The sequence below is a fragment of the Octopus bimaculoides genome, chromosome 14 (genome assembly GCF_046866305.1).
Source record: "Octopus bimaculoides isolate indiv1 chromosome 14, ASM4686630v1, whole genome shotgun sequence".
Taxonomy (NCBI): Eukaryota; Metazoa; Mollusca; class Cephalopoda; order Octopoda; family Octopodidae; genus Octopus; species Octopus bimaculoides.
In genome coordinates this window covers 7,080,040-7,102,041 of record NC_142941.1, presented here as the reverse complement: position 1 = coordinate 7,102,041, position 22,002 = coordinate 7,080,040, and the positions used below count along the sequence as shown (strand labels likewise).

Genomic DNA, 22,002 nt, shown 5'->3' with positions numbered 1-22,002 from the left:
ACAATAAAAAAACTGCCATTTTAATCCCGAGCAACGCCGGGTATCTTTGCTAGTAGTAAATAAATTACTACCTTACTGAATCTGATAAACAAGGATGTTTGATCAAAGAATCAATTCAGTGACGTTAATGATTTACAATGACACTGAACACAAACTAGTCATCTCAGATATTCATGTGTTTACTTTATTGGACTGTTTCACCCTGATATAACATGTCCTGGCACATTCGAGTGCACGCCAGTGTTTACTCTCCTGGGTGGAAACAAACAGTTTTTTGTTTAGTGAATTTTTTTTCTTTTACTTTGCTTTTTTTTTTTCTTTTTCTTTGGTCGTCTTATGAATTTTGGGTGTGACGCTCATGCTTTTTTCAAAGAATTTTAAGTGTGACACTTCACTCAACTGGCAGAATCGTTAGCACGCCGGGCGTAATGTCTAGCGGTATTTCGTCTGTCTTTACGTTCTGAGTTCAAATTCAGCCGAGGTCGACTTTGCCTTTCATCTTTTCGGGGTCGAGTAAATAAGTACCAGTTACGCATTGGGGTCGATGTAATCGACTTAATCCCTTTGTCTGTCCTTGTTAGTCCCCTCTATCTTTAGCCCCCTGTAGGCAATAAAGAAACAAATATACTATCATGCCAAGTCATGGCAGAGTAGGCTCATTAAACTGCGATCTGTATGGATTCTACAAAAGGGAAAACAGAATAAGGGAAAGCAGAGGGTTCTATGAAGTCGCCTTGACCATCTTCAAAGAAATCTGTGAGTGATTCTTCACTCAAATAGCCAGCAGAAAGGAAAACAGCGTGAGGGAAAGAAAAGGACCCTAAGCAGTCATTTGACTGGCTTCAAAGAAATCTGAGGGTGACACTTTACTCAAATAGCCAGCAGAGGGAAGAACAGCATGAGAGAACAAAGAGTGTCCTCAGCAGTGACTTAACCAGCTTTATAGAACTCTGAGAGTGATGCTTCCCACGAGAGTGATGCTTCGGCAGCGAACAATATTCCCAATAAAGGAATCATACAACTGTTATTTAGCCCTGGGAAGCTGCACCGCTTCCTGTCGGCCTTGACACATTTCCTGCGTCCTTATGTTTACGAGGGGGAGACAAGCACCTCCACTTAGCCAAGCCTGCATCCACAGACATGTTTCTGAGTTTTTGCTTGTCATCAGCCTGGAGTAGCATGACTTGCTGGCTGAAGAATTCACTGATTTACGAAAATTAGAAATGTTACATTTCTAAATCTCTCAGAGAGACTTAAGCAGTAGTGATACGATAAAGTAGTTGATGTTGTAGTAACGCCTTGTCTCGTGCGCATGCGTAGTCATCAATATCCAAGTTTGGCGCCCTGATTCTTTCTCTTTCTCGGTCGGCCGGCCACGAGCATGGACGGGTCAAGCTGTCTCTCCATCATTCCAACTCTGGGGACAGCTCACATCAACATACCGGCGTCTCAGCAACCATGCTCTCTCACAGAAGGCGTCTCAGCAACCAAGATTAAAGCTGCCTATTTTCCTCCATAAATAAATATTGTTGTGTTGATAGTTCGGAGTTCTGCGTTACGTTGTTTTCTTCAGAATTTAATATAGGAAAGCGGGTATACCCCTAATGGTGTATAACCAATTTCCTACAATGTGATTTATAAGGAAAATACGTTCTAAGAAACTCGAGGACGATCTCGTCAGCGAATCCTCTTCTAATGCTAGAGTTTCCTCCCCTTAAATTCTAAGCATAAATTAATAACCCTTATTTACTTATTTCAGTTATTAGATTGCGGTCACGCTGGGGGCATTGTTTAGGGGCATTTTTTGTTGAATGTTAGGGTTAGGGTTAGGGTTTTAGGGTTAGGGTTAGTGTTAGAGTTAGTGTTGGGGAAAAAAAAGTCAAAATTGAAGAATTCGAGTGGAGAAAGGGGGGGAAATTTAACAATGCCGATTTTTGGCAATTTTCCGGAACCTCCGTATCTGAAAATGGGGGTTTTGGGAAAAAAAAAATTTTAATAAACAAATTTGGGAGAAAATAGTGGGGACGGGCCAAAAGTCTTTCCTGTTTCTCCCCCAACATCGCTTGACAACCGATGCTGGTGTATTTACGTCTCCGTAACTTAGCGGTTCGGCAAAACAGACCGAGAGAATAAGTACAAAGAATAAGTCCTGGTCGATTTGCTCGACCAAAGTCGGTGCTCCAGCATGGCCGCAGTCAAATGACTGAAACAAGTAAAAGATTAAATAAACGCACGACTACATATATTTGTTCTTCACTTCAGATTCATTATTGGTCTTATTTTATGTTCATTATCTGTGATCGCTTCAGCGCCTCTCCATCCCACGTATCTCCTCCTGTTCTGTTTAGTTTATATTCTAAACAGAATTGCCTAAACAGAACAGGAGGAGACACATGGGATGGAGAGCTGCAGAAAAGGTCATGAGATGTGTGACAATAGATTTCCAAACAAAAGACATAAAACAAGAAAAAATTTTAAAAATCTGAAGTGAAGAACAAATATATAGTGCGTGTGTTTATTTGGTAAAAAAAATGACCGTCCTGAAATATAACAATATATATTTATTCTTGCTCATTTATCATATCTTGATTTTGTATCTTATAATCAAAATCAAAGTTCTAATATATTAGCTCGTAGTCAAAACACTGAGTTATTGCCCCTTATACATTGGATTTTCATTTGTAACTTCCCCTTTGTTACTTTATTCCTGTTCAAATGCGCTGCAGATATTTCAATTAATTTTGAATGACAAATGACGGATTTAGGATTTAAAAAAAGAAAAAGACTCATTATTTAGCTGGAGTTTGGAATATAAATTAGCATAGAATTTTGATGGAAGGTTTTAATTTAGGAAATTTATATCATAGGACAAGGGACGTTCTCCGGCTGTTTGGTAAAGGGTTTCGATTCTAAATTAGTCAAGCTTAGAATATAACATATATCAAATTTTATAATCACAACAGATAGAACTATAATGAATTATTCCAGCTCCATTGTTTATCATATTTTATTACCTATAGAAACTTAACCAAGTGTTTTTGGTAATTCCTGTTAGAAATAACTGCTAAATATCAAATAAAGGCCATCAAGTCCTGTTATTTAAAAGAAAATTAAAAAAATTAAAAATCAGATAATGTTGTCGCAGATACACTATGCCACTAAAAAAAGGTGGATGTTCATAGTTGTAATCCCTGTAATTATGGGTCTGACGTATTACATTTAATGAGGAATTAAATAAACAACGACGATCACAAAAACCTGTTCGGCTGAGGTGCCATTAATCTCAAAACCTCGTGCTGAAAGTCCGCTGTCGTAAAACCACGTCTACATCCTGTCTTAATATATATCCTCCAGACACGTGCTACCAACTGAATGTACAATCCTTTATACATACATACCTGATATGTATCAATGTATTTAGCCTTTATTTTATTAAAATAGTAATAGTTAGAATACAAGATGCGTCCTTTAAAGAAGAAGAAGAGCAAAAGAACCCACGGAATCGCATCGAAGCGAAATGCTGCTCGATGGAAACGTGGGCAAAGTTGTACAAGTAACCCAACTTTCAAAGAACATCGCGACAGGGTTGGACAAGGCTATACAAAAGGTAAATATAATGTCACATAAAATACGATATATAATGTTCGTTGCTATATACCTTGTGATATTTAGTTAGGTCCCTGTGTATGCTGAAGTTGACTAACTGCTATATAGTCAATTAATTAAATACCAGTCGAATACCAAGGTTGAGTTAATTGACTGTTAATTAACTCAAACAAAATATTCAGAACTTGTACGTAAGTTTGAATTCAATACTATAAATATATCATATTTTAAAGCTTATTTCCACAAGTATTAAACATTTCTAATGAGTGAAATTGTGGGATAATTAACTCTGCTGTAAATTGGATTTTTCACGACGCAAAACATCGAGTTTTATCAGACTCCACTGTTTTACTATTAAATAATACTGTTTGTTTGTTTTATGTTTTTGTTATTTACATGTATTAAGCATATAATAGATAAAGGTCAATATTCTTACAAACTACCTATTACCTTTATGTATGAAGAAATATTTCATTTCTGTGCATCGTATTTAATGTTCTAAAAATTAGTCTTGTATAATTAATAGAGTTTTTCTTCCCCGTGTTTATACAGAACGGATTAATGCTTTAAATTATGAAAATGTCTGCAAAAAAACAAAAAAATAACAATTTGGATCGATGAAAATATACTGCATATGTAATCTTTATTCCGTCACTCAAAATGCAAATAGACTGTTTAACCCATTATCTCCCATAATTCTATTAACTGGAATTTTTTTTATGAAACTTTGATTTCAAGCATAAAGCAGCCTTAGAAACACGCTGGAATGATCAAAATAACATTTTAAATAGAAATAAGCGAGATATTGGGTGAAAAATTAGCAAACCTCATTTGAATATCAGAGAAATATACCTAGTAGATATAGCAAAAAACGTTAGATATGTGTAAATATTGACAGATAATTACGAAATTTGTAATTTTTGAGTGATCTCATGTGAGATCACTGGTAGGTAATGGGTTAAGTCTCACTAATCTCGACAACCATTTATAGAAAACGTGTTTATCTCTGTTAATGGTGTGGATTAACAATTACTTGGTGAAGTGGGTTGGAATAATATCATTTTTTTTAGGGTGTTCTGATATTGGGAGAGTGACTGAATGATACCGTAATGCAGTAACTATATATATATTATACGATCAAACTAAAGCGTTTGACCCGGTCAGAAATAAGGACAGAATTGTTAGCACACACGAGGCATAATGCTTTATGGCATTTTGTTCATCTTCACGTTCTGAGTTCAAATTCCACCAAGGTCAGCTTTGCTTTTCATCTTTTCAGGGTCAATAAAATAAGTGCCACTTGAGCACTGGGTGGGGACCAATTTAATCGACTTGCCCCTCCCCAAAAATTGCTGACCTTGTGCCAAAATTTGAAATCAATATCGTTGTCAGAAAACTAATTAAGATCTAATTATATCTGCAGGTAACAGTGGATTAACGGAGGCTGCCGTTGCCAAACTGAATGCTGCCAACAGCAGCAGAATGGATGTTACTGATAATGATAGTGCCAGCATTGGAAAATCCACTTATAGGACATTTGTCACAAACTTCACTGAATGTACAAATACAACGTTTGGAAATGTGCACAGGTTGAGGGCAAACGGTGACGCTGTCAGCAAAGAGGTAAGATGCAGTGTGTTTTCTACTATCTATGTCAACATTGGACCACATTTTGGCGGCAATGTAGATGATGATGGCTGGACAATCGGTGGATTTGGTGATATGATTGGTGAGGGTGACACCTTTGGTGGTGACGCTGGCAACAATGGCTCGGCTGATAATGGTGACAATGAGGACGATGATGATGATGATGACAGCAGTGGGGATGAAGATGAGGATGACGAGGAGGAGGAGGAGGATGACGAAGAAGAGGAAGAAAGTGATTCTGATAATTCTATATTAATCCTGGACAGTGGTGATGAATATTTGGCCAGCGAAGCCGAGAGCTATTCTAACGATGTGGTTAGCGAGAGTGAAGCTGAAATGAGTGATGGCTAACTTCAAGAAGGAAATTTTTTAAATTTCAAAAAAAAAAAAAAAAAAAGACAAAAAAACAACTTGTACTTTTCTTCTTTACCCAATAGTTTCACCGCCGAGAATAACAGGACACTTGATGGGGTAACAAAAAAGACAGGCATTCTCTGTGCTTGGGTGATATGATTGGTAAATGAAACAGGGCACCAGTAATGTTATCTATGCCGAGCCAGTATATCTGTTTGTATCAACAAAACCCTGATTCCTTATCGAATACGAACGTCGTGGTTTTCAAGTATACAGAGAAGTGTTAAAATACGTAAATTTATACTCTTAAATTGATCACGTCAGGAGTTCGTGCCTGGCGGAGTTGTACACACTGAATAGTTATCTCCCTTGATAGCATTTGATGCATGGAAAATGAATTGAAAATGACATTGCTAACAGTGTGTGTTGTGTAAAAATAACAATTCGTTGATCTCTCTCTCTTTCTCCGCACGTTTTGGAATGTGGTTTTCTTGAAACCAAGATTCGTGGTCTCGGTTATGATGTAATTACGGAACTAAATCCTCTCTAGTTTGTACAGGCGCTGAGAAGAGTGATATGGAAGAACGTCAGTTAATAATGATTAAAAAAAAAAGCCCCTCTCTGACCAACTTGGCTGGCATTTTTTTTTCATTGAACCCCTAGAACTTTGACAAAGACACCTAAGGATTGTTTCACATCAGCATTTTCAAACCTTCTTTCTCTCATATTGGTAGTTTTATGTTCATGGCTATTTGCTATCTGACATTATTATGTTGTGACGATCTTCTTGGTTTGAATATCTCTTTCGGTTTTATCGAGAATTTCTACATGGATGTAGTTTTTCATGCCAGTTAATGAATATCGCAACTAGTTTCAGTTTTTGAAGAAATTGATAGAAATAATCGGTGACCTTTAAAAATAGAATTTGGTGGTGGCGGGGGGGGGGGGATTTTATCCATTCTTATCATCCAGCAGACAGTGTTATTTGTGTGTGTATACATGCATACATATATACTACAGAATCATACAGTGACCACCTGAAATCATCTATGGGTTATGGTTTGTAATGTATTGCAAAATTTATTTGCAATACATTAGTTTATTAGTTTCTTTCATTATTTTCAGCATCAGTGATTTTGTAATCATCATTATTTATTGTCTGTTTTTCCATTTTCGTTCTTTAAGTTTGGTGCTTATTCTATCAGTTTTTTTTTTTTTCCAAATTACTAACTGTGGCTTAAACAAACTAACACCAATTGTCAGTTGGGGTAGCAAGCACAAAGACACGCTTCCGCAGTTTCTGTCTACCAGATTCACTTAGAAGGCAGTGGTCATCTGGAACTATATTAGAAGACACTTGCCCAAGGTGCCACACAGTGGGACTGAACTTGAAAGCACATATTTGCAAAGTAAGCCATACCTGTGTAGAAATTTCCAGTAAACTCAAGAGGTAGTTCCAAGCCAAAAAGATCCTACATGATTTTTTTTTTTCTTTTCTTTTTTTTTTTTTGTAAGCTTTGTCGCCCAAAAAACTAGTAAATTATTCTCTTGATGTGAGAAATAAACATGTATAACCCTTGACACATGAATTATTTTATAAATACTCTTGTGTTGTGCATGTGTGTCGTACAGCTTTTGTGGTACATGTTTGTCTCGTGCATGTAGGTCATATCCTTTACATGAGATGTGTTGTATTCAATATCTCTATTACAGGTATTGAGTATAAATTCTCTCATGTCAATGGAGAAAACTGGGCAAATGGATGGCAAAGACAATTCAAATTTGTGTGTGTGGTGTGCAAGAGAGAAGACTGCTGGTATGGTCATGTAATGCCTATGGACAAGGACAGCTATATAAAGATGTGCCAATCTCCAATTGTGGAAGGAACCAGTGGAAGAGGTAGATCCAGGAAGATGTTGGACAAGGTGGTGAAATATCTTTGGTTGTTGAGTCTCATGGAAGCAATGACAAGTGACCAAGGCTTCTGACGATTTGTTGTGTTTGAGAAGACATGTCAAGCTAAGTGAAATCATGGCCATGGCCATTGCTGATGACGCATAAAAGACACCCAGTATACTCTGTGGAGTGGTTGGCATTAGGAAGGGCGTGGAGGCATAGACACCATGCTAAAGCAGACAGCTGGAGCCTGGTGCAGCTCTCTGGCTACCAGCTCCAGTCAAACTGTCTGAACCTTGCTTAAATGTTGTTGCCATTACTGTTGTGTTAACCTCTATGTCAGATGCACAAACCTCTGACCAGAAGTATCCCAGTAATGTCTTTTATTCAGACACAATATATCTAGGACTTCATTAACCAGTGTATCATTTTTTTTATTTTTCTTAAAACGGCAGAATGTTATTCAAAGAAATTTAAGCAGTTATTTCTACCAATTAAAGCAGTTCTTCTGATTTTGAAGCCCTCAGCCAAGTAATAAGTCATGGAACAATTATCAAACTGTAGTTTATACCTAAAGTATTTTTTATCTTTTTCAATTTACTTATTTCTGTCATTAGAATGTGGCCATGCTGGGGCTCTACCTTGAAGAATTTCTTTTTGTTGAATGAATCAACCCCAATACTTGTTTTTCCTAAAGCCTGGTACTTATTCTATCAATCTCTTTTTCCAAACTGCAATGTTATGCACCAACACTGGTTGTCAAATACAGGCACAAAGAAACACACACACACACAGGATTCTTTCAGTTTCCATCTACCAGATCCACTCACAAGACTTTGTTCGGACTGAGGCTGCAGTAGAAGACACTTGCCCAAGGTACCGTGCAGTGGGAATGAACCCAGAATCATGTGGTTGAGAAGCAGTAAACAAATATGGCAAGGCATTTGTGTCTAGCCAGGTTACAACTCCACCAATTCACAACTTTAGAAAGCAAACTGAGCACTTCACCTCAGTCTTTTATATCTTTAGGTTAATCAATGCAGATATTCTAAAGGGCACATCCTGCTACTAAGTTTCTGGCCTATTTACCACCAGTAAAGGCTGTAATACTATAATTGTTGTATCAGCTATTTGCTTTAGAAACAAAATTCCTTCAATATGCATCGGCATGGCCGTGTGGTTAAGAAGCAGGCTTTGCAATCATTTTGTTTTGGGTTCAATTCCGCTGTGTGTTTCCTTAGGAAATTGTCTTCCATTATAAACCTGGACCCACCAATTCCTTGGGAGTAAATATAGCTTAAATATAGCAACTACATTTTCTGACATTTTGCAGGGTCATTCTCCTCATCGTTTAACATCCATTTTCCATACCGGCATGGGTTAGAGGACTGCACCAAACAACAAATGTCTGCTTTGGCCTGGTTTCTATAACTGACACTCTGTTGGTTACAACAGCAAGGGTTCTAGTTGTTCCAACCAGCAGAACAGCTTGTTCATGAAATTAATATGCAAGTGGCTGAGCCCTCCACAGATACATGTACCCTTAAAGTAGTTCTCAGAGAGATTCAGCATAACACAAAATGTGACAAGGTTGGCCCCTTTGAAATAGAGGTACTTCTCATTTTTGCTGGCTGAATGAACTGGAGCAACGTGAAAAATAAAGTGTATTGCTCAAGGGCACAACACATCACTGGGAATTGAACTCGTGATCTTACAATCATGAGCCGAATACCCTAACCACTAAACCATGCACCTTCGATGTGGTCTCTATGGCTAGACGTTTTTTTATGTGGCACTAGCACTAATGGTCACCAAGTATTAGTCTATATTGAAAGGTATTAGCTACCAAAAATACGTAGTTTCATCTCTGTAGAGGCCAGAATAAATTGACGAAATAAGATGAAATTACTCCTTCATTGAATTGAGCCTTTCAATTCTTTTCAACTCTAGGCACAGGGCCCGAAATTTTGGGAGAGGGGGCCAGTCGATTAGATCAACTCCAGTATGTAAATGGTACTTAATTTATCGACCTCGAAAGGATGAAAGGCAAAGTCAACCTCGGCGGAATTTGAACTCACAACGTAAAGACAAATGAAATACCTCTAAGCATTTCACCCAGTGTGCTAATGTTTCTGCCAGCTCACCACCTTTTAATATTAAAAATGCTGAATATCCATATTTATTGCTTTTTATCATAATATCCGTCGCACCACCTACAACTTAGTCACTGTCAGTGGAGCTGTTGAATGGCTAACGTATGTCTTCCATGCTGTAATTTCTTTAGTTTCAACACACAACCTCAGATGAAATCACTTGTTGGATATCTCTGAAATTTCAACAGATTAGTTTCCCTAAATCAAGAAAAAGAAAATCAAATTGAAAAAATATTTAGACTTGATAAACTATTAGGGCCAGTCTGTCCCAAAATTTGCTAATATAATTGAGCTTCTTCTTGCATCAAAGGGGAATGTTGTTACTTTAAGAACACGTAAAAGAAAAAAAAAAAGTCTATAGCATTTGAACCAGCTATATTCAACCCAAATATTCTGCCTGTTTTATGTTCAAAATAGCCCAGATCCTACCTCTTGTGCTTATCCTATGATATCATTCAAAAAATATACATGCTTACTAGATACATGCGTAGTTCAAAACAATGTGAATAAATAAGGACCGATTTGACAGAATAATCTGAACGCTAAAGGGTTAAAGGGACAAAGGAACTATTCACACTAAACCCTCATCATCATCGTTTAACGTCCGCCTTCCAGTCATCAGGTAATTAGTGATATGGTTTCAGCAAGTAGCTTGGAAGGATTTACACAGTGTAGAACAGAGGAAGTAATTATAGTGAGTTGTCTTTGGATAAATCAATTATACAGGATGTTCAGACTAGATTTGACTTTTTGCATTAAAAGGGGGAAAAAAATACACAATATCCTGTCCAAAAATAAAAGTTTTTTAAAGAATCAAAAGATATCAACTAGATTATGGCTGGGAGATAAGTTTACAAGAAGTAGCCACTGCTCAGCTTCCACCATGGCCTTAAGACAACTCCAGAACCTGGCACATGTATTCCTCACTGTGTCCCTGGGAAGATCTTCGAACACCTTCTTCATCTTGGCCACCAGCTTAGCCTAGGTGTTGTAAGCAGAACAGTTGGTTCTTTCTCAACCATGCTGCCTAGGGTTACAATCAGAGGAATTATGAGATCAGAAATTGGGGCTGGTGAAGTCATAGAAACTCTCGACAACCATAAATATGTGACTCTTTCCAGAAGTATGGCAAGGAGCTGAATCTTTATTTCTTTATTGCCCACAAGGGGCTAAACATAGAGGGGACAGACAAAGGGATTAAGTCGGTTATATCAACCCCAGTAGGCTGAAAGGCAAAGTCAACCTTGGCAGAATTTGAACTCAGAACGTAACGGCAGACGAAATACCGCTAAGCATTTCGCCCGGTGTCCTAACGTTTCAGCCAGCTCGCCACCTTAAAAGGAACAGAATCTTGCTGTCACGCATATGGCCTTCCAGTAGTAACCCTCTCCAGCCAGGGTTTCACATAACTGCCAGAATGTAGCCCAAGGCCCTGTCAAAAGATGAGGAACAGCATGACATCATCTTTACTGGAGACCCACTCAAAGATCATCACAGTTTGGTGGAACTTGGTTTTCAGATGTGAGGCATCACGAGGATTGTAGGCAAGCCACCTGTTGTTATGGATGTTGTTCAACTGGTCCCGGTAGAATTTTTTTTCATCTGAGAAGGACCCCCAGCTCAGCTAGATGTCTCAGCTTGTTCAGAACCTTCTTTGCTTTCATCAAGTGGTTCTCCTTGGCTGTCAGAATTTGTCTTTTGTGCCTTTTTGTAGGAATGTTAGCAAAGGTCCTCATTCAGGGCCAGTTTCATGTTGGCAACTTTAGCACCCATCTCTCTCACCAGACCCTGGATTCCCTTGCTTGGATTTTCCATCACCTTGTCCTGCAGTTGTTGGATAAATTCTGATGTGCAGATGCAGTCAGAATGCCTGCTGTGTCCTTCCCTGCTGGCCACAGCTTTGCAGTCTCTCTTGCTGTCCCATGTCACGTCTTACAGCGTTTACAAAACATGGAGAAGCTATCCTGGTGTCAGCATTTCGATATCTGTTGTGAATCATCATGATAGAGGTAACTCTTTTCCAATATTCAAAGAAAAAAACACTGTTGAAAGCCATTTTGAGCACGAGTAATTCAAAACAATCTGAATGCTAAAGGGTTAAATAGACTCTTTGTGATAAATGGTTTGAATTATAGCTTTGGGAAAGATTATATATGGACTGGGAATACAAACAAAATACTGAGTGTATATTGATCTTATTCATCCTCACTGAACCAAATTCGATGACTGGCACCCGTGCCAGTGGAGCGCTGACAGCACCATCCGAGCAGGATCACTGCCAGAGCAGCGGTCTCGCTTCCGTGCCAGTGGCACGTAAAAAGCACCATTTGAGCGTGATCATTTCCAGCTTCACCTCACTGGCACTTGTGCTGGTGGCACGTGAACAAAATATTGGACTGTCTCCTGTGCAGCTGGCATGTGAACAAACGCCATTTGAACGTGGCCATTGCCAGTACCACCGGACTGGCACGTAAAATCACCCACTACACTCTCTGAGTGGTTGGCACTAGGAAGGGCATCCAGCTGTAGAAACTCTGCCAGATCAGATTGGAGTCTGCTGTAGCCATCTGGTTTCACCAGTCCTCAGTCAAATCGTCCAACCCATGCTAGCATGGAAAGCGGACGTTAAATGATGATGATGAAGTACTTTTGTTAATCCAGATAATGTTATCAACGGGCTGACATCACCAGCTTCTTTGTCAGCCCTTAATCATCTGATCTCCTGAAGTACTGTTTCTAAATGTTATTGCTAACCTTTAATCTCCAGCACCACCTATACTGCCACACACTACTGAATCCTGCTAATCCTCACAGCAACACACCACCACCACCACCACCACCACCACCACAGAAATGGTAGAATCTCCAAGGGAAACCATGAAGATATCACAACTAACACAGCTTATCTTTCATGATTGGAAAAATATTGATAATGGATTATTTTTGTTCTTTGTTCTGTTATTAATTATGTAAACCCATCTAGCCAACCTCTATATACCTGCATCTGTCCACCAAGTTTGTGATTGCATTGTTACTCTATAATTATTTTTAGCATTGCAGAACATTAATGGAATTCAGAAGCCAGAGAAAATATTAATGACTAGCAGCATTGTATTACCTTTCATGGTTTGTGATCTTGTACCAAAATTAGAAACCATTATTGCCACCGCTTTAACGAAGGCAGAGGTATTGTTTTCAGTTGTGTTTGTTTGTCCATGGACAAGATATCTCAAGAACCACTGGATGGATTCGGATGAAACTTTCAAGGATGTTTGACCTCATGACTGGCATGGACTGATTAGATTTTGGGATCGATGTGGTACCGGACAAAGATTCTGGATTATTTTTCCTGTTTTTTTTACTTAATTGTTGAGAGCAGTCAGGTTCATTTTTATTATTCTCGCTTGTGAGAGCAGTCGAGCTTATGTCAGATATATTCCTTTTAAAAATCATCTCTGGCTAATCATTGAGAGGACATTGGTGTTGCTTGTTATTATTATGGTGGTGGTGAGCTGGCAGAATCGTTAGCATGTGGGGCAGGGTGCTTATTAATATTTCACCTGTCTCCATGCTCTGAGTTCAAATTCTGCCAAGGTCAACTTTGTTTTTCATCCTTTCAGGGTCAATAAAGTAAGTACCAGTTGTGTACTGGCGTTGATTGTAATCAACTTACACTCTCCCCTGAAATTACTGACCTTGTGTTAAAATTTGAAATCATCATCATTATTATTATTATTATTATTATTATTAAGGCACTGAGCCAGTAATGTCGTTAGCACACCGACGAAAATGCTTATCTGTGTTTCATCCATTTTTACATTCTGGGTTCAAATTCTGCCGAGGTCCGCTCTGCCTTATCCTTTTCGGGGGTCAATGTAATCAACTAGCCCCCTCTCCCAAAATTTCAGGTCTTGTGCCTGTAGTAGAAAGGGCTATTGTTATTCTCGTTAAGGTGGTGAGCTGGCAGAATCATTAGCACGCCATACAAAACGCTTAACAGCATTTCATCCATCCTTACATTCTGAGTTCATATTCCATCCAGGTCGACTTTGCCTTTCATCAGTTTCAGGGTCGATAAATTACACACCAGTTGAACCCCGTTGGGGTGGGGGGTCGATGTCCTCAACTAAAACCTCTCCCTTAAAATTTCAGGTTTTGTGCCTCTAATTAGAAAGGATTACTATTATTGTTGCTTCAAGAATTTCTTGACCGATGTCTTGTGTTCTTTATTTGGCAGATTGCTGCCGTGCTTGCTGCTGTCACCGAAGTGATCAAAGAGAACAATGGTAAAGAAACGGACACGGAGTACTTTGCAGCTTTGGTAAGTCCAAGATGTCTACATTTACACTTATGTTTCTATGCCACTAATTATGCTTATGTGAAGGCATGTGGCCTAATGGTTAGGGTGTTAAGTTCATGATCAAGCGACCGTGGACTTGATTCCCGGACTAAGCAAGTGACCGTGGGTTTGATTCACGGACTAAGCAAGTGACCGTGGGTTTGATTCATGGACTAAGCAAGTGACCGTGGGTTTGATTCACGGACTAAGCAAGTGACCATGGGTTTGATTCACGGACTAAGCAAGTGACCGATTGATATATAAGACAGCTTTCTACTGTATTATATTTATATATATATATAGGAGTGGCTGTGTGGTAAGTAGCTTGCATACCAACCACATGGTTCCGGGTTCAGTCCCACTGCGTGGCACCTTGGGCAAGTGTCTTCTGCTATAGCCTCGGGCTGACTAAAGCCTTGTGAATGGATTTGGGAGGCGGAAACTGAAAGAAGCCCGTCGTATATATGTGTATGTATGTTTGTGTGTCTGTGTTTGTCCCCCTAGCATTGCTTGACAACCGATGCTGGTGTGTTTATGTCCCCGTCACTTAGCGGTTCGGCAATAAGAGACCAATAGAATAAGTACTAGGCTTAAAAAGAATAAGTCCCGAGGTCGATCTGCTCGACTAAAGGCGGTGCTCCAGCATGGCCACAGTCAAATGACTGAAACAAGTAAAAGTGTATATGTATATATCAATCTATAAGATAACTCATCTAACACATGCTAGCATGGCAAAAATGGATGTTAACCCTTTAACTGCAAAATTAAATTTCATGGTCATTTCAGTTATGTAGAGAAACCCAATTCTATGTTTTTGTAGATATTTAACATCACTATGGGAATAACCATGAAATTGAGTTACATAGTTTAAGGGTTAAAATTTCAATTAAGTTCCTGCAACTTAGTGGATAATTAAGTAAATACATGTAACTGTTTACATTTCCAGATCACTGCTCTTGATACAATGGACATTGAGGATGGACTCACAGCCACACTTTATCTTCTTGGTGTTGTGATCAGCAAGTAAGATTTCCACTTCATTGCTTTATTCTTCTTCTTACTGTGTTGCACTTGCTTTAAATATCTCTCTTTATCTGATAAGCTGTATCACTGTCTACCTCTTACATACATATATATAATAATATAAAGATTATGAGAAGTTTAGTTCACTTGTGATCTAAACGAATAGGTACGCTGGGTAAGTACTGTAGTTAGTCGACCGTTAGGTTCCAAGATCACAAATAAGGCTGGATCTAGGGTTCCATTATAGTCGGTATATATTAAGGAAAAATCAAAACCAAGGCAAAACGAGTATCTCAAATCATTTAGAATATTTTAATTAGGGTAAGGTGAATTTGAAGTCTTACAGCTGTTTCTGGGATAACCCAAGTGATTGGTTAGCATGTCCATGCACTGGGTATTCCATCATCAGAGACAGAGTATGAATATTTCAGACGGGGAGAATTCACAGTTTATAAGGAATAAATAGAATAAAGTACAAGTAGTTAGAAGAATATAGGCAGGAGAATAATGACTTGTGAACCTTATTCTCCTGCCTGTATTCTACCTACTTTTACTCTTTATTCTTCTATATGTGTGTGTGTGAAGGTGTATATATATATGCTAACAATCTACACACCAAAACGTAAATCCCTAAAGCCCTTTACATTTCCTCTCACCCCTCTTCTTGAATTTAGGGTCCCTGAGGCTGTCCTCATCAGCCGATTCTCCGAAGTATCCAAGAAACTGCTGGATATCCTTGTCAAACACTCTGATGGTGACAATACATCAATGGTGAAATCTGTAAGTAAAAAACAAGTGATCTTTTTTTTTAACACCCCCCTCGTTTTTTGTGTATGTTTTTAATTGCTGTGACCAAAGAACTGTTGAAGTAGAGATGGGGAAAGTCTAGGTTGTCATTGTAAAGACAGGCTCCCTGAAAGTTTATTGTGATAGTTGATATTTCCCAACAGCAACAGTGTCTGTTGATGAAGATAAATATTGAATTGTGGTTTGTGAGTAGACATAATTGTGTGTGTGAGAGAAAAACAGACAGTCTTTGGCTGCTAGTGTGTGAGTGTATGTATGTATATGAGACAGTATCTATATGGCTGGTATAGTGTGTGTGTGTTAAATGTTAACTGAGGAATACTGCAACAGCAACTTACTTGTCAGTGTCACTATGTGAAGCAATGGCCTTCAGCATTACCCAGACTACTGTATAAGTTATTGAGTATTTTATTTGTGTGTGAGTGTCTATGCATATTAAATCTGATTTAAGAAACACTACCACAGGATGGTAGCAGTCACTTGAAGCAGTGTTTCTCAATGACTGTATATCATCATCATTTAAGGTCTGTTGTCCATGCTGGCATGGGTTGGACAGTTTGGGCTGGCATGCTGGAAGGCTGCGTCAGGATCCAGTCTGATCTGGCGTGGTTTTCTATGGCTAGATGCCCTTCCTTAATGCCAACCACTCCGAGGGTGTAATGGGTGCTTTTATGTGCCACCGACACGGGTGCCATTTGCGTGACACCGGGGTGCATTTACATGCCAATTTGTGTGACACATCGGGGTGAACTGACAGAATCATAAGCTCGTTGGGCTAAATGCTTAGCGACACTTCATCTGTCTTTACGTTCTGAGTTCAAATTCCACCAAGGCCCACATTGCATTTCGTCCTTTTGGGGTCAATGAAATAAGTACCAGTTGCATACTGGGGTCAATGGGATTGATTTACCTCCTCCCCTGAAACTGCTGGCCTTGTGCTAAAATTTGAAACCAATATTACCTTGCATCTTTTCAGGGTCAATAAAAATATTCTTTTAAAGTACCAATACAGGACAAAAGATTAGCGAAACTGTAAGAATGTTGGACCAAACGCCTTGTGTTTTTTGTTTCAATTCATTGTATTCTGGGTTCAGATTCCACCTATCCACCCACCCACTCTTACTTGAGTGGTAGACTTGAATCCATCACCAAGTCTGGGTGCCTTCAACAGAGTTCACAGGTCCACTCTGTTGCAAGCATTCAAGCCTAGTCACACGTTCTTAATTACAATCATAATTACAACTCACTCTCTACTTCTCAGAAAAACAAATAGAAAAGAAAATATATATATATATATACACACACACACACACAGATAAATACTCGATATAAGTCACCCATAATCTGTTCTTTTTCCAGCTGCTGCGTTGTTTATCATATTTGCTGTGTGCACAGACTGCATCGGTGTGGGAGCTGTCGTCTACCCAACAGATCTATCTTAGTGTGTTGGCCTTTATTACCCACAAGAAACCAAAGGTTAGTAACTGTCTATAATTGCTTGTTTGTCGAGAGGAATACTTGTTGATAGATTGTGGTCAGTTTCTGTGGCCAATGATGGCCTCTGAAAATGACCATACACAATGATTTTAGTAAATGACCACAGCTGGTCACTTTCAGTGTGACCATTGAGTGAAGACTATTTTCTATGTCTAGAAGTGGCCAAGTGTGGTCACTTTTAGTGGTTATTGTGGAAGGGAGGGGCATATGTGGTCAGTCTCCGTAGTTACAACTTCATTCCTTAGTTATTTTTAAAAATCTACAAACTTAAATCATAAAAATATATAATCATAAAACTAATCCCAGCTCCCTAAAGTTACTGGCTCTAGAACATGACACATAGCCCAGTCTGGGAATCGAAACCACAATCTTATGATCATATGTCCAACACCCTAACCACTAAACCATGTGCCTCCAGAAGATTATATGATATTTTTCCATACTTGTTCTTCAATTTTTCTCTTTTTTTAATTTAATTTTCTTTGTTTTTTGTCTTTTTTTTTTTTCCTTCTTCTAATATTCTCCTTTTTTCCTTCTAATATTCTCCTTTCCTGCTGTATAACAGATACGAAAGCTGTCACATGAATGTATTGAGAAGATTCTGAAGAACAGCGCCATAATGAAGTCTGACAAACCTCCTATTTGTCATCCTATGGCGCCTCCCACTGCAAAGCATTGCATTAAGAAAATTGAAGAGTCTGGTGGTAAGTTTTCTCGACAAACCCATTCACAAGTATCCCCCCCCCCCAACCTTTGCTGCCAGTGGCTGTAAGACTATGGGGGGTATGATGATAATCATCGCCATTTTAACGTCCACTTTTACATGCTTGCATGGGTCGGATGTAATTTGTCAGATTTTCTACAGCTGGATGCCCTTTCTATCACCAACCCTCACCTGTTTCTAAGGGAGGTACTATTTCCCCCATGGCCAGACATGTTCTTCACAGAATATTGGGAATGAATAACACTGCTTAAGAGCATAATGCTCATAACTATCATGCGATGTCAAGACAAGGAGACACAAGAACACATACTCACACACACACTTACATATAGACCCAACACACACATATATGTATATATACTTATAGACACACATATATATACTTATAGACACACACACATATATATTTACATATAAACCCAGACACACACATGCAATGGACTTCTATCAATTTCTATCTACCAAGTCCACTCGCAAAATTATCTTTTGTGTTTGATCTGCAAGAAATAGTAGCTAAGTCACCCTCACATCATACCCTAACTGTCTAAGAAAAGGATATGTTGGATAATAATAATAATAATACTGAAATTGTATACAGTGCTCAGGTGCACTACAACTTGTCAAAAGTGCGCATAAAGCATATGCAGTATTGTACATATGTCTGGAAAGTGAACAGTGTATGAGCCAGATACATGCTTGTGTGTGTATGGAGGGGAGAAAGTGTAGTTCTGGGTCTCCTGCACATAGGCAAAAAAAAGCAACTAAACAGGATGGTCATGGCTAGAATGTCTTTAATCATAGGTGAGGGTAGGGTCTACTTAAACAGGGCTACTTCTTACACCTCCCCTACAATGTCACTCTAAGAATAAACAATCACATCATTAAAATCTCAAGGCTATGATATAATGCATATTTAATTTAGTGTGAATTCGATGTTAAAGGGTCAAATTTAGAAATGGTGGTAGATCTATCGTACCTGTTGTTCCTAACAATTTTTTTATGTTTTTTCCTCACCGTTTCTGCTTCCCACCAGGTGGTTCTGATGCTGTCAGCACCCTTCATGTCCTGATGCTGGTCAAGCAAATTTTTCCTGTCCTGGCTCAGAGTGACATCCAGGCCATGTGTGAAGCTATCCTGAAGGTCATGACCCTTGCTACACCAGTAAGTATCCCCCATGTGTGTTTACTTAGTTCTCTGCACCCTATACTTGTTGTTACAGTCTTTAATGAACTTTGACCTGTGGTGTTCTGAATTGAAGCTACTTGGCCTAGTGGTTAGGGTGTTGCATTCACAATCACAAGATCATGGGTTCAGTTCCTGGATCGGGCAATGCATTGTTTTCTTGAGCAAAACACTTCATTTCCCATTGCTCCAGTCCACTTAACTGCAAATGAGTAAACTCAGGAATGGACTGGCATCCCATCCAGGGTGAGCATTGTGATCTTGGTCATTTATATGCCATGGAAACTTAATAGGCCTTGTGTGTCCCAGAACTCAAGACAGTAATGACCCAAAAGTGGATGAGGATGTTCTGAAATTATCAATGATGTCTCAAGGCTGTGTAATCTAGTTTTGTACCTCCAAGCTGTGACGTGTGTAACATGGACTGTAACTAACAGTTGTCGATAAAGTCAGCAAACTTCTTTGGAAATTCTTTTATGTTTGATTTTATGAAACTGTGATTCAAAGTGTTGGGCTGCTGTTTGACTCGAAGCAGTTGCACTACTGTGTGTGGTTCAGTGTTACACTGCTTTCTGTGACTCAAGGCAGTCACACTGCAGTCTGACTTGAAGCAGTTACACTGTTGTTTGTAACTCAGTCTTACACTACTGTCTGTGACTCAAGTGCGGTGGGGTGATCATGGCACAATCCCAGGCTTGCCATCTGTGACTCTAAGTGCAGTACCAGCGTGTATGTTTAATCTTCAAATTCCCAGTATACTTAACAATGTCTTATTTCCGTCTCTCATTTCCTCGGTTTCTCTCTCCTTTCAGTTGGTTGTGGCTTGCTGCATGCAATGTCTCTTTGGATTGGTCAGCGTTGATCCAAGTTTGGGGAATCTCGGAAGCCACCTCAATGCTCAGCTAATCACAGTAAGTATTCAGATTTTTCTGCAGAATAAGGCTTATTTATCTGCATTGTTTCGAATTGATCAGGCATTATTTCATAGCTATTTCAATGATGTGATTGCTTATTTTTAGGATGATATTGTTGGGTGGGTGTAAGAGGACAGATCTGGCTGATTTGAAGATCAAACAGGTAGAATATTTTGACCAGATATGGCTGAGTTTGTAGAGTAAACTTTTGACAAAGACAACCACTAGAACGATCCAGTTGTTAACCATAATGAGCTCTACTACAGGTACATAGGTGGAGGAGAGAGCAGGCTGTGATGTTGAACCAGATGTGTTTTTATTAATGGGAGAATTTACGAAAAAAACAACAGACGAAGACAGGTGGTGTAAACAACAAATGGATGTATTAGTTTAACGCTCGGGAATAGAGAAAGTCTTTAACGTTTCGAGCTACGCTCTTCAACTGAAAGGAACACAGTAAGAAACAAGGACAGAAAAAAATATAAATGTAGTGGTCAGCGACCATTCAGATCACTGTCAAACATAATGCTTATAAATTCACATTGTTTTGAATTAATCTCAAAGTTTTGAAATTTCATTGATGTGGTTGTTTATTTTTAAAATGACATTGTAGGGTAGGTGTAAGAGGCCAGATCTAGTTAGTTTGAACATAAAACGGGTACAACATTTAGGCTAGATATGCCCCGTTTAAATATAAAGGGTTAAACTTAATGAATTTTTGTCATTTTTTTTCTGTAGGCTCTGTATGATTACCAACCATTAGTGACAGATGTTCAACCATCCTGTGCCTGGTTGACTGTTATGGAGAAGTCTATTATTAATCTGTGCAAGTAAGTGAATAGTCAAGTTAGTCTTTATTTAATGGTATCTGCTCAGGCATGGCCATATGGTTAAGATGTTTGCTTCACAATTTTGTGGTTTTGGTGTCAATCCCACTATGTGGCACTTTTTGCCATAGCCTTAGATTGACCATTGAAATTTGATAGAAACCATATCACATGTGTGCATGTGGTTTGTGTATGTATGTATATATATATATATATCATCATCATCATCATATATTTTATATTTGTGTGTGTCTGTGGTATCTATACATATATATATATATATATATATATATATATATATATTTGGGCCTCACAGAGGCAATGACCAAGACCTTTGGCATTGTCGTACTTGAGAAGAAGACCCATCAAGCCAAATAAAAATTGCAGTGATGGCAGATACTGGTGTCATGCAAGTGGCACGTAAAAGCACCCATTACATTCTCGAAGTGGTTGGCATTAGGAAGGGCATCCAGCTGTAGAAAATCTGCCTCAACAAATTCCATCTGACCCATGCAAGCATGGAAAAGTAGACGTTAAATGATGATGGTGATGATAATTGTTGTTATAACTGATCTTTTTCAAAAATATTTACAGGCAAGACATTGAGTTGGGTCAAAACCACCTTCCAAAATTGGTCACCACATCCATGAAGTACCTCCTGGTGGAAAACCCTGATGTGCAACAGACTGCAGCTGGTGCGTTACAGGTAACTGCACTTTAGATGATTTATTCTCTCTCCCAACTTTCTACGCTTGCACAGTGTCACCTATTGTGACATTTACTGTCAAGGACACAAAGGGACGATTGTAAAGCGACGATGTGACTGTAAGATGAGATGATCGGACACTGGTGATTTTAGACAGCTGTCTGGACATTGAGCCTATTTTGTACACGCTTGTGCATGATGCATGCATATGTAGAAATAGACCCGTGCTTGAGAAGACCTGTCAAGCCAAGTGAGACCATAGTTTTGAGGGATGCTGGTGTTAAGTACCTGGCACCCATGCTGGTGGCATGGAGAAAACACTCGCTA

The 22,002-nt window shown here is 38.9% G+C and overlaps 1 protein-coding gene across 1 annotated transcript in view; it reads left to right on the top strand.

Moving 5' to 3' along the window:
• Positions 1-3,328: 3,328 nt before the first annotated feature.
• Positions 3,329-22,002, top strand: part of LOC106873391 (RRP12-like protein) — a 38,406-nt gene continuing 19,732 nt past the window's right edge. The window contains exons 1-11 of the mRNA XM_089362261.1: positions 3,329-3,607; positions 5,030-5,229; positions 13,894-13,977; positions 14,942-15,018; positions 15,693-15,798; positions 17,185-17,301; positions 17,888-18,026; positions 19,080-19,207; positions 20,041-20,139; positions 20,881-20,972; positions 21,564-21,675. Coding sequence (XP_089218387.1) covers positions 3,460-3,607; positions 5,030-5,229; positions 13,894-13,977; positions 14,942-15,018; positions 15,693-15,798; positions 17,185-17,301; positions 17,888-18,026; positions 19,080-19,207; positions 20,041-20,139; positions 20,881-20,972; positions 21,564-21,675 — 1,302 coding nt within the window. The 5' untranslated portion in view covers positions 3,329-3,459. The remainder of the gene's footprint in view (positions 3,608-5,029; positions 5,230-13,893; positions 13,978-14,941; positions 15,019-15,692; positions 15,799-17,184; positions 17,302-17,887; positions 18,027-19,079; positions 19,208-20,040; positions 20,140-20,880; positions 20,973-21,563; positions 21,676-22,002) is intronic.